Below are 16,152 nucleotides of genomic sequence, written 5' to 3'. Positions count from 1 at the left end.
TCCTTGCAAGATGGGGACAGAAAAGGCAGATGTATGCTGACCTGAACAGAACAAGAGCCCTCTGACAATTTCAGTTAAAAAGACTGCAGAAGGGACGCTTGGGTGGATTAATAGCCCAGGTCATGATCCTGGGGTCCTGGGATCGACTCCTCCATTGGGCTCCCAGTGAGGAGCCTGCTTCTTCTCCCTCTGCCCGTGTCTCTGCCTCTCTCTCTCATGAATAAATAAATAAAATGTTAAAAAAACAAAACAAAACAAAAACAGCAGAAATGCCACACAAGCCAGCTGGCATGGGGAGAGAAATCCCTGGTGTGGACCTGTGAGTGCGCAGCAGGGAGGAGGCAGGCCCCACACAGGGAGAAGTGGTGCTCCCAGTGGCCTGACCTTTCTGTGACTCGTGCTTTTCCGTCTTGCCCTGGTAGTCGAAGCCCACGGCACTCTTGTCCACCCGGTCAGCCTGCACGCCATACTTGCCACCGAACCCACTTGAGTAGTCTGAGGAGACAGGGCGGCAGTCAGTAAAGAAGCTCGATGACAGGCTCAACTGTCACCTCGGTTCTTCGACTGAGCAAGACAAAAACATTTTGGAGTCAGGACACAGCAAGAGATCAAGCGCATAGTTTAAAAGTCCCCCCATGGTCATACAGGAGTGAACCCAGACTCCATTCAGAGCGCAATCCCTTGCAACCCCAAGAGGGGAGCCTCTCACAATGGCACAAGAAGCTGTGGTCCCACTGCAGAAATTAACTGTCCAAATAAAGCAAGTTGTGCAGCTCAAACCCCTTGCCGAAGGGACTAGAGAGGTCCATGCCAGGCCAGATGGACAGAGCGCCCACCCCCAGGGCATCCGATGACACGCAAGACACAGGCGTAAACCAGCTCACAAAAAGTACACCAAGCACTTTGAAAAAATAACATGCTTCCATTTAAAAAAAAAAAAAAAAGAAAGAAAGAAAGAAAGAAAAAAAAAGGCTTTAAAAGACTGGCACGACTTGAAGGTTAGCCAGCACCATGTGAGGACCACACGCACAGTAAAGCAACAGTGATCTCAGGCTCTGGTTTCCAAGGCTGGGGGGAAAGTGAGCTTGTTGCCAGCCGAACCCGAGAGTGGACTCTCCTGGTACAACGATGCTCAGAGGAAGAAAAGGCAGCCTCTGCCACAGCCTGGGGAGCCCCATAGTGATATGGTCCTCCCCAGGAAACCGCCTCTGATGACAGTGTTCTCTCTGGCCCGGCGCAGCGGGGCAGGGCTGCCCTCCTGTCTGCAGCACAGCTTACCTCTCTGTGAGGCGTGCTTCTCGGTCTTCCCCTGGTATTCAAAGCCTACAGCAGACTGTAGTTACCAAAAAAAGGAAACATGTTAAGTGCCTCCAAATCAGTTCATCTGAGCCCACAATACATGAGACATTTTTAAGAACACCAGCCACGTTATTTTTTGATCTCTGATTTCCTAAGGCAGCTGCAAGTCTAACTGATGCCCCAAGCTCCAGCATCTGACACTTTCGGGCCATAAAACATTCGCCAGAGCCCCATGGGCTGCGCAGGCCAAGCTGCACAGCAAGTTCTGTTTATGGGTTTTAGCCCCACGATGCCAGCCTGGGACGACTCCCCACGGCCACAGGCAACCTTTTCACATGAGCTCTTCCAAGAGCAATGCTGACATCAGGAATGAGAACAGGTGCAGTGGGGGCCTCTGCGTGCTCAGCCCGGGGAGACAGGGCTTCACCACCCTGTTTAACAGACGCTAATAGAAAACCACAACTAATAAATAGCAAAGCCTGAATGTAGACTGGGCTGCAACTGCACAGTCCAGGTCCTCAACTGCTAGGACAGAAAACAAAGGTGCTGACAGCCCTCCATCAGTGAATCAGAGGAAAGGCTGAGGCCCAGAGGTGCCAAAGAGCAACTGGACACCAGATCCTGGTCCTGGAAACGGGAATGGGGATGGCACTCTGCTGAATTTGCCCAGAACACTGCCCTGTCGCAGGGACATCTGTCAGGGAGGGTGGCTAGAAGTGGTCCCCAGGGGCACATTCTCAGGCAAATCTAAGACTGTCCCTGGTCCACCTGATGAGTAGATACCAACACAAAGGCTTTCTACAGCAAATAGCAAAAAAAGATCCTTCCACGTTCCTGTCTCCACTCCTAGAACAGCCAGTCCATCACCTGAGCCCCGTCGGGGGGCTTCTAGGAGTTCCGAGGTCAGGACGCCCACCCTGCAGTGCCATGTCTGAGGCACCTCTAGCTACCTTGAGATGAGAGTCTCCGCAGACTGCCTAGTCTGGAGAGAGCAGCCTGATCGCCCGGGCACTGGCTCCCACGACTCCTCACTCACCTGATCAACTCTGTCCACCTGGACACCAAACTTGCCTCCAAAGCCCCGGACGGAGTCCACCTGGGAGCAGTGCTTGGAGAGCTTCGACTGATACTCATGGCCGACAGCTGACTGAAATGGTGAGGAGTGAATGTGTTAGGTGCTGGTGCCACAGCTGTACCCGCCACCCCCAGGCAGAGACCCCACGACACTGGCCCCCAGTGGCCCAGGCTTGGCTCCTCCCCACGACACAGGCAGTGTGAACGCTGACAGATGGGGTCCCTAGAGCTGCCAGAAACCCTGCCAGCCGGGACTTTGGACATGATGGACATAAGTCAAGAACCCCGAGGCCAATTACTGCCTGAACCCGGCCCTTGACACCTGGCCTGCCCTCAGAGACTGGTGACAACACAGTTACTGCTCTGCTAAAGGGAGGCATGTTTGTGACTTGGAAACAAGTACCAGAAATCCCTTCCTTTTTTTTTTTTTTTTTTTTTTCTCCAGAAATCCCTTCCTAACAGAGGCACAGACGGGGTATCCTTCAGTCATCACACACCCAGCAAGACCGCCTCTGAGATACAGCCACCAAATTCAGGAAAGTGCCAGAGATCCCACAGCCCATGAACCTGAACATGTTTACTACCAAACTCTGAGCAGCCCCCAGCCCTGTCCAGCCTCCCAGCAGCCAGCTCTGCCCCCAGAGTGGACAGCGACCACAGACGGTGGGGCCCTATGACAGTGTGGGCATGGGGATGGCACCTCCAAACCCTCCTTCTTGCTCCCAACAGTCACACGTCCTGGAAAGCACCCGACAAATGCCCCACCACTTGTCTCTCCAGAGCTTCACGGGACACCGGGGTTCCGGCTCAATTAAAGCAGGGTGAGTGTCACTGTCAACCCTCCGCAAGCAACCCAGGAGTCTATTCTCATCATACTCCAGGGAAAAAAGCAGTGGAGTTTTACTGGGAACTCCGGGGCTGCATTACTCCCTCTTCTCCCCGAGTCTGCTCCATGTCAGGATTGATGGAGCACCCATGGCCTCCAGGGTTCCACCCAGAAAGTGTGACAGAGCAACCCTGAGGGGCAGCCTGCCCAAGGAGCCCCCCAACATCAATCTCAACAGAAAAGTTTTAAGAAAACTTTTCTAAAAATGTAGCCAGAATGACAGCTTCGCAATTTTCTAGATTTTTTTTTTTTTTTAATCAAAACAGATCTACCTGATTGACAAAGTTATGTTTGTAACCAAAGGTCAGCCCTGGGCAGAGCATCATCTGAGGCCTGGATGCACGCTCCAGTTCCGGGTGCGGCTGAGACCAGGAACGAGGCCGACTTCCTAGGCCATGGCCCGCTGGAGCCTAAGCCGAAAGGCAGGGAGCCTGACAACCATGCAGACAGGGGCCGCAGCTGTCACGCCTGCCCAGACCACACTCCTCTGGATGGTATGTGTCTGCCTGAGACACAGGTCTTGTGAAAGTCTCCATCACACTGTCCTCAAGTCTTAACACAGAGATCTCAGGGCTTTTTCCAACTTCCGGGAAGAACTGGAATAATAACTTCAAAGTTACATGGTCTGGGAATCACAGTTATTTCTGATAGCTGGTCCAATTGTGTCCCCAGGAACTGTGAGCTAGTGAAAGCACAGAGGGTGGAACCACGAGCCCACATCAGCATCCCTAGATTCTTCTAGAAGGGACGCTATCCACTCCATCAGCCCAAGAGGCATGAGAGCGCTTTGCTGAGTCGCCTGGCCTTTGTGGATGCATCAGCCAGATGTGCAGCCTGGGCCCTCATAAGACGTCACTAAGCACCTTCGCGGTGTCTGGCCAGGCACAGGTGAGGACGACAGTTCCAGCCCCGACCCCGAAGAGCCTGCATGGAGAGGCAGCAACGTGGACACCGAACGGAGGACAACAGGGAGAAGGCACGTGTGTGTGTCTGTGGGTGTACGTGTGCACGCACATATGCACGCTGCAAGTGGGCTAACAGGAAGGGGCTCCTCAGAGCAGCTTCTGGGACTAGAAAGGCCTGAGCCAAGGTGCTAGGAGGGTGAGAGGGGCAGTCCCATGAGCAGCAGGGAAGCCAGAAGTCAACACCAGATCTTACTGTCATCAGGCTCCTCCTCGATACTATTTTCCCCAATATGTCATATGTCCAACCCAGACCTGGGGACCCAGACTGAAAACCAACTTCTTTCTGCTTTACTTGCCCACAGTCCCACAGGCTGTTTGGGATGGGAAAAGCTTCTACCTACTTGATTCTTTCACTGTCCTGAGCACATGGGTGTTTTTGTCTGTTTGCACTGTGAAAAGCTACCAGGCTTTTTTTTTTTTTTTTTTTTTTTTAAGAATCCAAAGATTATTCTGCTCCCCACTTTCCCTGTCAAGACCTCTTTGGGAATGACAGTCCCACGAGGAAATGTCCCTGTGTCTTTCCTGTAGCTGTGTCTTTCCCTGGTCCAATTCCAGCTTAGGCAAATTGCAGACCTGGTTTGGGGTGCCCATAGCACCCCTCCCAATCCACTCAGCAGTAACACAGTGCAGCATGGCAAACTGTGACACGGCAGTGCCATTCTACACTCAGACACTGAATCCGATCTGTGCATGCGGGCGGGGAGTCGGGGTACAGGTCTGGAATTACAAACCAGAACTCAGTATCAGCTGACAGTTTTCCTTCTACAAAGAATAAAGGCAGGCATCTGCTGGGTCAGACTGGGAAATTCATGTCTACAAGGATGTCTGGAGAACATAAAGAACTGCCTTAGTGGAGGGGTGCCTGGGTGGCTCAGTGGTTGAGCTGGGCTCAACTCAGGGTCATGGTCATGGGTCCTGGGATTGAGTCCCACATTGGGCTCCCTGCTCAGCAGGGGGTCTGCTTCCTCCTCTCCTCTGGGTTCCTGCCCTCTCTTGCTATCTCTGTCACTATCTCCCTTACTCTCTCTCAAATAAATAAATAAGATTTAAAAAAAAAAAAAAGGAGGGGAACCCTGGGTGGCTCAGCGGTTTGGCGCCTGCCTTTGGCCCAGGGTGCAATCCTGGAGTCCCGGGATGAGTCCCGCGTTGGGCTCCCGGCATGGAGCCTGCTTCTCCCTCTGCCTGTCTCTGCCTCTCTCTCTCTCTCTATCATGAATAAATAAATAAGTAAATCTTTAAGAAAAACAAAAAAAGACAGAAAATTGCCTTAATGGAGAAGCACTCAACACACTGCCCCCTACTCTGTATTCTCTTGCAGGGGGCAGGGATCAGCCCTCCAGAGCTCATCTGCTCCCTGTCTCTCCGGACGGAGAAGACACACAATGCTGTGCCATGAAAGGCCGAAGCATCCGGTCAACAATGTTGCCGCTGTGCAGCAAGATGTCTAAACTCTACTGGTAACGGCTCATGGGAGCCGAGTCCTCCGAGTGAGGGCTCTCTCCTGTCTTGTGCGTGGAGACTGTGTCATCCATTGTGCCAGACTCCTGTCTGAAGGTCATTAATGTATGAAGGACGCCAGCACATCTGCTGGCTCAATGTTCAGCTGTGACATCCAGCTCCAGGGAGCTCCAGGGAGCCCCTGGATTTGGTTCCAATCCACAGACTGGCCCAGGTTAGGCTTCAAGCTCAGCTATAGGCAGTGGTCTTGTCCACGCCTATGGTCAAGAGGCTGCAGGGCTTCCGTCCTGATCACAGAGCTGGCCTCCCTATGCGTCACCCACACCCCGGCAGCCGTGAGAATCCTCAGAGCTTCTAAAAGCGGGAGCACTTTATGAGTGAGGTCAACACAGGACTCCTTTTGGCAAATCTCATCTCCCCCAAATGACCAAAAAGGTTTAGTCCGAGGAGGTCTGAGCACCGACTCTGCCAACCACGTGCACGTCAAGAGCTGGCGCTGCCGCCCACTCACCTTGTCCATCCTGTCCTGCTCCACGCCAAACTTCCCGCCATAACCATGAGAGGCCTTTGGTCCCGTTTCAAGCTCCTTTTCCTTGAGGGTCTGGTGTTCTTGAAAAACATTCTCTCTAAGCTTGTGTATGCTTGAAGGGAAGAGAGAAAAACAAAACTGACAGAACAGAAGCGCACCCTCGCCTTCAGGAGGACACAAGAGGACCAGGGCCATCCCTGTAAGCCTGCAGGGCTTGTGACTCCGTGCTCCCAAGTCCCCGCCCTCATCACGCTCTCCTGACCCCTCTGCCAGCTGGCCCACCTACTCCAACAGCAACCAGTCACGTTCAAGGGGAAAAAGAAACTAATCTGCATATCCCAGGGACACATCCCAACCCCCTGCAGGCATTAACCTGAAATGTGGACATTCTCTCAAACGGAGAAAAGGTGATCAATCATTAGGTAATGGGACTAGAAGAACCAGTTCTGTGAGCGCCACCCCAAAGCAGAAGGGGAAACCAAGTCAGCAGCTCCTTACCCCAGACACCCTGGGGACACTGGTGGAGGGCAGCGAAGCCAAACACTTAGACAGTGTCCCTTTACTTCAACTACCCCAACTTTCTGAATATTCAAAGGTGAAATCAAAGACTTTCAGAATTTATCATTCAAAGCCGTTTTTTACTTCAAACACTGGGAACTGTCAAAGAGATCACAAGGCGTGGTCACAACCTGACCGGTGAGGGAGCCTCTACAGCTGTTACCATCAGGAGGCCAGAGTAGCACAAGGTCACCCTTCTGGGATGTCCAGGGGACACCACATCCGCACCTTCAACATCTGGACAACAATCTCAGAAGAGTAGCGAGAAAGCAAACCAGGCTTGGCCACTGCCGGACCCTCTTTGGAGCAGGAGGAGGAAGGACACCCGGAAGGACCACAGGGCACCTGGAACATTCCCAAAGGCTGCTCTACCAGAGCTTGCACAACACGACATGTCTCAAAGCCACGGAAATGGAGGAAATGAGGAGAGGAATAGGTGACTTAACCCGTTTGGGAGGCAGCCTGAGCCACAATGAGGCTAGCTCCCCTCCTGGCAGGCCCAAGGCCCTCTCTCTACATCCTCTGGGGGCTTCTGTGGAGGGTGTGGGCTCAGCAAGTCAGGGAGGAACGGACTCTGGAGTCTAAAATGCTCACACTCCAGACCTCACCCTCTTTCATGATTTACTGACTCTTTCTCAGCCAAGAACAGCTTCACTTTCCTGAAAGACAGTGGGGCCAAGTAAGACAGACTCTGCCAACAGCCCCAACAGGCCAATGGGTCAGGGACAGTCCTTCATAAGCAGGGACGGAAGGATACCTTCTGCTGCCAGTGCGACCTAAACATAAGTCTGAGCTTTTATCTACACTTCCAGACAAGGAAACACCACCCGCAGATGTGACAGCTCATGATAGGACCAAGTCGAGAGCAAGGCCACGTTCCCCTACAAGGGCTATCATCCAGTTCTCTGGGGCTTTCTGCAGGAACACGGCGCTTAGAATCTGGCTCCCAGGACCCAGAGGACAGAGATAAAACAGTAAAATTATAACAAAATAACAGGAGGAGGATGTTTCAGGTCTCAGGCATTCAGAGACATGGTGTGTGTTAGGAACGTGCCCCCAGCACGGCAAGTGCAGGGAACAACAACCCATGAGGAGACCTCCACTACCCATAGAATGGACCCTAGAACGGTAACCACGAGACTCGTCTGCAACAGGGACTCAGATGTCACTGCGCACATGAGCACATGCATGTGCAGGTGGAGGTCACTGCGTCTCACTCGCCTTGTGTGGCAGCGGCACTGCACTGGACACAATGACATACCCGTGGCAAGCAGGGGACCACGTGAGCAACATGGGCCAGCACCCCACCCAACCAGCCCTCTGCCTTTCAGGGCACCATTTTCACATCGTCATGGAGAGAGTCTTACTTGATGTGCTCCTGGTGCCCAGACCCCGTCACGGTTTTCGCTCCCCACCTCTGCTCCTTCTCGCTCACATCGTTCTGAAAAGAAGAACAATCAGCAGAGTCCACACAGCCCACATGAGCACCAGAGGAAAGCCACTTTCAGGACAAGTACAGCAAGGGTGGGCTGGTGACTCGTACCACAAAGTCAGGGTCAGTCTCCCAGTCATCGGCGCCGCCGTCGTCCTGGGTGATGGACACAGCATGGCCTGCCGAAGCCTTCCACATCTGAAAGAGCAGAGTACAGGGTCACGGAGGCTGACCCAATGGCTCCCAGCCCCTGGCTCCCCAACTTCGACCCAGCTCGGGGGCCGTGTAGCTAGGCCAGCGAGGGAGCATGCATCATCCCCACGCCGACCACAAAAGCACAAAAAAAAGAAACAGAAGATTGCATTTCTAACACTGTTTTCAAATGGCATGCAAAACGTGTGTGAGAAACACTCCAGCTTCAGGCACCTGGTGGCCCAGTTGGTGAAGAAGCATCTGCCTTCGGCTCAGGTCACGATCTCAGGGTCCTGGGGTTGAGCCCCCCATTGGGCTCCCTGCTCAGCCCCTGTATGCTTTTTCCTCTCCCTGCCACTCCCCCTGCTTGTGCTCTATCTCTATGTCAAATAAATAAAATCTTAAAAAGAAAGAAAGAAAAAAAGAAAGAAAAGAAAAGAAAGAAAAGAAAAAGAAAAAGAAAGAAAAAGAAAAAGAAAAAGAAAAAGAAAAAGAAAAAGAAAAGGAAAGGAAAGGAAAGGAAAGAAAAGAAAAGAAAAGAAAAGAAAAGAGGACAGACCGACCCTGGCTTCAATTCAAATGAGAAAATTTTCTGGAAAATAAAAAAGCCACATGCGCGCTTACTTCATTAAGAATACATCCCTCCTTCACTGAGTCACGAAAACAGCTTTGTCCAAACAGTTGAAAGCACCCAACATTGTGAGTGTAAAACCTAACTTACCACAACTTTAAAAAAACAAAAGGTACCCATTCTGAATTCAAGTACTTACTGGACATGTAACAGTGACTTCCTTAACTTAGACTCTGACAACTGAATAAATGTTTCAAGTGATGTGATATTAGATATTAGATATTAGATATTAGATATTAGAGATTCGCTTCACCATCTATCCAGGGAAGAACCCAGTACATGAAATGCAAACTTTTCCCCATACCAGGCAGCCCTGAGGACGGGCTGTGCCTTTCTGCCCCGGCTAGAAGGTTTTACCTGGCACGCAGAACAAGGACAGTTGCTTCACAGCTGAACACCACAAGCCTTCTCCTAAGAGAACTAGACTATGAGAATGGACTTCTTTTCCCCAGAAGTATTAATACAATTTCACCTAGGCCAGGAAGCAATTGGAAAATTATTCTAACTCCGAAGCTCTGTCCATGTGTGTGAACTGAGAACATCCAATGGATGCTTTCTGTGGTGCCACACTGGTGCTTCCGTGGCTTGAAATCACACAGGACAAAAGACCCCATGAGCCCAAGAACCTATCTAGATATGCGCACTGCCCCCCCCCCCCCCCCCCCCCCCCCGCCGCCTCCAGCTCTGCTGGGCCTCAAGTCCAGATTCCAGGTGGTAGCGAGGAGTGAATCAGTGCACAGCATTCTCAAGTTCCCAGATGTGACTCCTGCCACTGTCACCTGGGCAGGAGCAGTTTGCCAGGGTGTAAGGCAGCATCAACTGTCTCTCCAAGGCCACCTCAAACCTTGCTTCCCTCTGTGCAGCTGTCCCAAGCACAGCAAGAATTTCCCAGGTGTAATCCGCTTTTGACACAATTTTAAAGAGCAAACAGACTAAACTCTCAGCCCTGGGAGGAGCACATGCCCATTTACAAATGAAATAACCGGGACACCTAGGTGGCTCAGCGATTTAGCGCCTGCCTTTGACCCAGGCATGATCCTGGAGTCCTGGGATTGAGTTCCACATCAGGCTGCCTCCATGAGTCTGCTTCTCCCTCTGCCTGTGACTCTGCCTCTCTGTGTCTTTCATGAATAAAATAAAAAAATAAATCTTAAAAAAAAAAAGAACAAACAGCTGCTAGAAAGTCAAGTGATTTGCCCACAGTCCCTGCCTCTCGGAGTCAAGTCTGTCCCTGGCACCACACTAGAATGAGGCCACCCAACTGCACGACTTCGGCTGCCCACACATCAAGCCACTGAGGTCCCAACTGCTGAGAACAGGGTCTCTGGGGAGGGCCAGAGAGGCTATGTGTCCCCCGAAGGCAAAGGTGAAAGAGATCGTTGCCTGTTGCTTTCGTAGACTCATTAGGACACAGCAGAGCCGATTTTCACTGGTCCTTCTGGAAGCCAGCCTCCTCAGAGGACAGGGTGAGCATTGGCACCTGCTTCCTACCATCATGACTGGCAGCTCCTCCCACCTTCCACAGCACACGCACAAGGGACCAGGTGGTTCCTCCCAGGACAGAGATGCTTCCTATTCCCTCACTCCAGAGTTTTCTGGGATCCCTTTCTCTTTTTAAACCACAGGCAACACTGCAAACGGGACTGACTCACTTATTTCTAAGTAATCTCTACACCCAGCGTAGTGGTCAAACTCACAATCCCAAGATCAACAGTCGCATGCTCTTCTGACTGACCCAGCCAGGTGCCCCTTGATTTTACTTTTTAAACCATGAAATTTCCTCCCAGAAAATTACTGTCCCTAGCTCCGCAGACCCAGAGGGAAGACACTCACTCCTCTCCTTCCTCAGGGACCTACCCTCACAGTCTGAGGGGAGAGAAGATTAGAACGCTCCAAATGCACAAACCTTTCTTTCCGGTGAAGACGAAAGGCTGCTCACGAATTTCTGTGTAAAGCCCAGGGATCCGGTGAGGAATTTCCAGGCATTTGGGAGTGATTCTGTCTGTAAAAAAAATGAAGAATAAAAAGCTCAGAAGGAAGTCTATTGACAGACACTCTGGGCAAATGCTTCTGTGTGCAGGTCCTTTCAGGAAACCGACATCCTCCTACGCTTCACAAGGCTTTGTAAAGAAATCTGAAGGGAGAATGACAAGATTTGCATTTTACTAACCTAAAAACTCAAACGATTTTCAGACACATTGAGGAACTACGGAAAATAATAAGTTTCAGAAGATTTATAGCTGTATAAACTTTCTTCTTCGTGCAAACGGAAATTATTGCTGCAATCGTTAGCAGCCGTCTTCTGTTGGCTATGATTCTTACATGTCTCCATTTTTTGCTCATTCTAAATTATGACTTTGCTAAAAATAATAAAATTATATTACTGTGAGCCTAAAAAAAATAAAAGGAAAACTGATGGGATCATGAAGTGGCCAGGAGACAAAAGCAGCACAGTGATGGCTATCTAGATGAGAAGTGGCCCGACTCGGGGAGCAGGGCAGAAGCGAGTAGCGCCTCTAATGAGCAGACACGGTTATCACACAGAGATCCAGACTCCCAATTCCCCCAAGGCACCGACGACCACCTCCCCACCCCCAACTCGAGATAACAGCCTCCACCGGCACTGTACTGCTAGACATTACAGAGCAGACGAATAGTCCCCTCGTTCCCTAGGAACAAGCCAGACACAAGCCCAAGCCGCTTACGTCAGCATGCAGCCTCATCACACGTTAGGAACTGGAGGATTGGTGCTCTGCTAGCCTTCCCTACACTCAATTTCCTGACCCTACTATATCACTCCTCTCTCCTCAGTCCCCTGAGAACTCTAACTTCTGTAGGCTGCTCCGCTTATGCTAGGTACTGAGATTAGTGTTGTAAACAGCAAGCATCTACAGAAGTCTATCCAAGGGCAGCTAGTGAGAGCCTCAAATCTACAATGTATTACCCCCCCAAAATTTTATTGCCCCCCCCAAAGTTTTAAATTTAAAAAAAAAATCACAGAAATAACTGAAAATGTAAATAGTTGGGATTTTCTTGGACCTAAAGATAAGGCCTTTGGCACCCTACCTCACACCACACACAAAAATTAACTCAGAAAAACAGGTCAAAGATCTCAAAGCTAAACTTAAACCATTAAACTCTCACAAGAAAACCTAAGTATAGATTTTCATCACCTTCAATCTGCCAACAGTTCTTAGCTAGGCCTCCAAAAGCACAAGCCAGAAAACTTAAGAACAGGGATCTGGGGGCGGGGGGGGCAGGCCTCTGAGTAGACATTTCTCGGAAGATAAATAATGGCTACTAAGCTCATGAAAAGACACTCAGTATCATGAAGCATGAAAGAAATGCAAATCAAAGCCACAAGTGAGCTACCACAGCACTCATCCCAGGATGGCTAAAATAAAAAATCAGACTGTAACAAGTCTTGGAGGAGGGTACCAGAAATCCCAACCACAGTGCTGGTGGGACCAAAGAATGAGTTAACAGTGTGGCAGGTCCTCAAAAGGTTAAACACAGTTACCACTTGGCCCGGGGATCCCAATCCCCAACCAATCTCCAACCACAGAGACTCACCCAAGAGAAAGGAAAATTTATGTGCACACGAAACCTTGCCCAGGAATGCTCACAGCAATATTAGTCATAATAGCCAGAAAGCAAAACCAACGCAGATGCCCACACCACGTGGGTACATGTGATCCATTCATGCAATGAAATATTATTTGGCCATAAATAGGAGTGAAGGCCTGACAGACTCTACAACATGAATGACTCTAGAAAACAAACTAAGGGAAAGAAGCCAGACACAAAAACTCAAATATTACAGCATCATTTACATGAAGTATCCAGAACTGGCAAACCTAGAGAGACAAAGAGATTACTGGTTGCCTCGTGTTGGAAGGAGAGGTAATAGGGATTCCCTCCCTCTGAGGTGATAAAATCATTCTCAAATTGATTGTGATGATGGTTGCGCAATTCCGCAAGTATACTACAAAACTACTTACCCATATCCTTTAATTTTTTTTTATTTTATTTTTTTTTTTATTTATGATAGTCACAGAGAGAGAGAGAGAGAGAGAGAGAGGCAGAGACATAGGCAGAGGGAGAAGCAGGCTCCATGCACCAGGAGCCCGACATGGGACTCGATCCCGGGTCTCCAAGATCGCGCCCTGGGCCAAAGGCAGGCGCTAAACCGCTGGGCCACCCAGGGATCCCCCCATATCCTTTAAATGGGTGAATTATACAGTGTGTGAATTGCATCTCAATGAAACCATTACCAAAAACTACTTCTCACCATCAAGAGACCTTCCTTGCAAACGGCACACATATTCTTCGAGTCTGCACGAGTGTGATGTCACCGGGTACAGCCACAGAAACCGAGTAGAAAACTCTACAGGATAGTTGTAGCTTCCCATTAAAGTCACTATCTCCAGTGCAGCAGAGACGCAGGCAGAAAAAGGCGGCTTTGGAGCAGCCAAACAGCTGCCCCGAGGCCCACCCCTCACACCACCCTTCCACAGGGGAGAGCCCCCACCCCAAGCTTGGGCGTGCAGCTGGGCGGGCTCTGAGCACCAGGCTGCACAGTCACATACACGCAGTGTGAGCGTGTGACAGGTGGGTGCTGGGACACACTGCCATCCTGCAACGCCAGGCTGTCCGGGCGCGCCCAGTGACTCAGGCGCTCCACCACACCCTTTCTGAGCACCTACCTGTGCTGCGGGCGCCCAACAAATCAGAATCACAGATTATAACCACTTCCAAGTGCTTGAGAGATCTGCCTATCACAACGGTCCGGCCAGAAGCCAGCTGTACCACTGGGACACAGGGTACGGGGGACCAGTCTGCAGCCCCTGCCTCTACTCTCATTCCGGGGCCTTGGGGAGTGACCTTTAGGGCTCTTCCTGCTGCTCGGGGCTCTGGGCGTGCTCCTGTAAGAGAGGCTGCCTCCCCGCACCGCACCGGGCCCTGACCCGCGGGGCGGCCAGACCCGGCAGGGCAGCCCTTCCCTGGGCCGGACCCGCCGCCAGAACCCAAGGGGTTACCCCGGACCCAGCGCCGCGGGGCCAAGTCGACTCAGCCCAAACGGGGGGGGGGGGGGGGGGCGGGGGAAGGGGGGCGGGGGGGGGGCGCCTCGGCTGCTCCGGCGCTGCGGTCAGCGGGAGATGGGATTCCTCCCCCGGAGGCCCCGTCCCCTCTCCTCCCGACCCCCCGGGGGGGGTTAAGCTCCCGTGATAGTCCGGACACGCAAACACGTAAAACAGCCCAGAAAGACCTTCCTGCTGACTTCCCACACGCCCGGAGGACGGGCTGCTCCAGATCCAGAGCCCTGGTCTCCTTCCCGCCGCCCCGATGCAGGACCTCCGGCAGGTGCGCCCCCAGACCCCGAGACCCCGGCCGCCCCTCCCCCCCGAGCCCAGCCCCCGCTCGCGCCCCGCCCCCCGCCCCCCGCGCCCGCAACCGCGAGCGGAAGAGCGGCGAGACCGCAGCGACCGCGGCTTCCTTCCCGTTCCGAGGCCGGCGGCGCCCAGGGCCCCGCGGGGAGCCGCCCCCTCCCCCCTCCCCTCCCTTCCCCTCCCTCCCCGAGAGGACGCCGCGCTCGCTCACCGCCGCCCCGACTCGCTCCCGCCGCCCGGCCCCGCCGCGCCTGCGGCTCCGGCGCCCCCTGCACTTCCGGTTCCGCGGCGGGGGCGGGGCTCCATCCGGGTCCCCGCGAGGCCCCGCCCCGCCCCGCCCGCGCCCCAGCTGCTCCCGCGCCCACGTGGCACCGCCGCGCCCTCGGTCCGCGCAGGCGCGAGCCCCGCTCGGAGCGGCCGCGGAGCCCACCCGAGATGGAGGCCGCGCGGGGCGGACGCTGCCCGGGGGGGGGGCCCGGGGGGGGGGCCCAGCAGCTTCATCGTCCACCCTCCCACCCCCCGTTCTTCCCCCATCCACGCATCCTCCACCCTCCCCGGCCATCCATCCGCTCTCCACTCCTCTACCCATCTGTCCGCCCACCCCCATCTTCACCCACGTCTTCCATCTACGCATCCTCTCTTCTTCCACCCACCCTCTCCGGCCATCCATCCGCTCTCCACTCCTCTACCCAACCAGCGTACATAATACACCCACCCACCCATTTACTCATCCAGAGAAGACCGTATATGTATCAAGAACAGAAAGCAAATTAACATGCACCTTATCCTCAGGGACCTTCCAGCTTAGAAGGGAAGTCAGGCATAATCACACAGACATATAAGTAGGAAACAAGATAAATGTTATAAGGAAGTCAATTCTGGAATTGTACTGGGAAGGAGGTGGGGCCTTGCCTCACCAAGGAGATCAGAGACGGATTCTCTGGGCAATTAACATCTGCACCGAGATCTAAAAGCCAAGTAGAAGTAAGGAGGTCAGGAGGGAAGAATTTTCCAGGCAGCGGAAATAGCGTGCAAAGGTCCTGAGGCAGGGGAACTGAAAAAAAGATCAGTGTAGCAGAAGCATGGTGATGAAGCAGGGCAGCGGGGTAAGATGGGGCCGGGTCATGTAGAGGTCAGCAGAACACAGCAAGGACTTTGATCTAAATAAATACTAAATGGGGAGTCTTTAGAGGAAGTCGAGCAGAGAAGAGACATCATAAAGTTTGGATTGCAATGAGATTCTTCTGGCTGCTGTGTGGGGAATAGATGGGAAGACAGCCAAGTAGGAGCCTAGGACAGCCAGTGCAAGCAAATTGGTGACAGTAGGTAAGATGGAGAGACGTGAGCAGATACAAGAGACATTTAGAAACTTAGATTACAGGTTCAAGGATGGATTACGAGTGGGGAAGGAGATGTCAGGTGTTAAAGGATAATTTTTTTGAATAAAGTGATTTTCATAAACATCTACCTGTAAAATGAATGCATGTCAAAGATTTTATATAACTTAATAATGAATGAAGCAATAAGATGTTCCAGCTTTTCAAAGGAGAAGCCAGGGGAATGCTGACATGAGTTTGCAAAAACCAGTCTATCCATCGGGCAATAGTCAACTGTATTTCACAAAACTCAGCTAATTTGCATTATTTACGGACAAGAATTATTTGCACTGCTGTCTGTTTTCTTTTTCTTTTTAAAGATTTATTTATTTATTCATGAGAGACACACAGAGAGTGGCAGA

General features: G+C 52.0%; 1 protein-coding gene across 7 annotated transcripts in view; it reads right to left on the bottom strand.

Annotated features, from left to right (window-relative positions):
• CTTN (cortactin) overlaps positions 1-14,740 on the bottom strand; it is a 32,010-nt gene extending 17,270 nt beyond the window's left edge. For 3 of the 7 annotated variants that reach the window (XM_072790325.1, XM_072790323.1, XM_072790326.1), the window contains exons 1-8: positions 14,626-14,740; positions 10,931-11,026; positions 8,313-8,399; positions 8,137-8,210; positions 6,194-6,323; positions 2,336-2,446; positions 1,279-1,333; positions 385-495 (exon numbers count right to left, since the gene is read on the bottom strand). In XM_072790325.1, the coding sequence (XP_072646426.1) occupies positions 385-495; positions 1,279-1,333; positions 2,336-2,446; positions 6,194-6,323; positions 8,137-8,210; positions 8,313-8,399 (568 nt within the window). In that variant the 5' untranslated portion in view covers positions 10,931-11,026; positions 14,626-14,740. Of the gene's footprint in view, positions 1-384; positions 496-1,278; positions 1,334-2,335; positions 2,447-6,193; positions 6,324-8,136; positions 8,211-8,312; positions 8,400-10,930; positions 11,027-13,315; positions 13,455-14,625 lie in introns of those variants that run through there. The other 4 variants (XM_072790321.1, XM_072790320.1, XM_072790324.1 and 1 more) reach the window with 3 other exon arrangements.
• Positions 14,741-16,152: the final 1,412 nt, after the last annotated feature.

The sequence above is a fragment of the Canis lupus genome, chromosome 21 (assembly GCF_048164855.1).
Source record: "Canis lupus baileyi chromosome 21, mCanLup2.hap1, whole genome shotgun sequence".
Classification (NCBI taxonomy): Eukaryota; Metazoa; Chordata; class Mammalia; order Carnivora; family Canidae; genus Canis; species Canis lupus.
The sequence above is the reverse complement of the archived record's forward strand: the minus strand, read 5'-3'. Positions and strand labels throughout refer to the sequence as shown.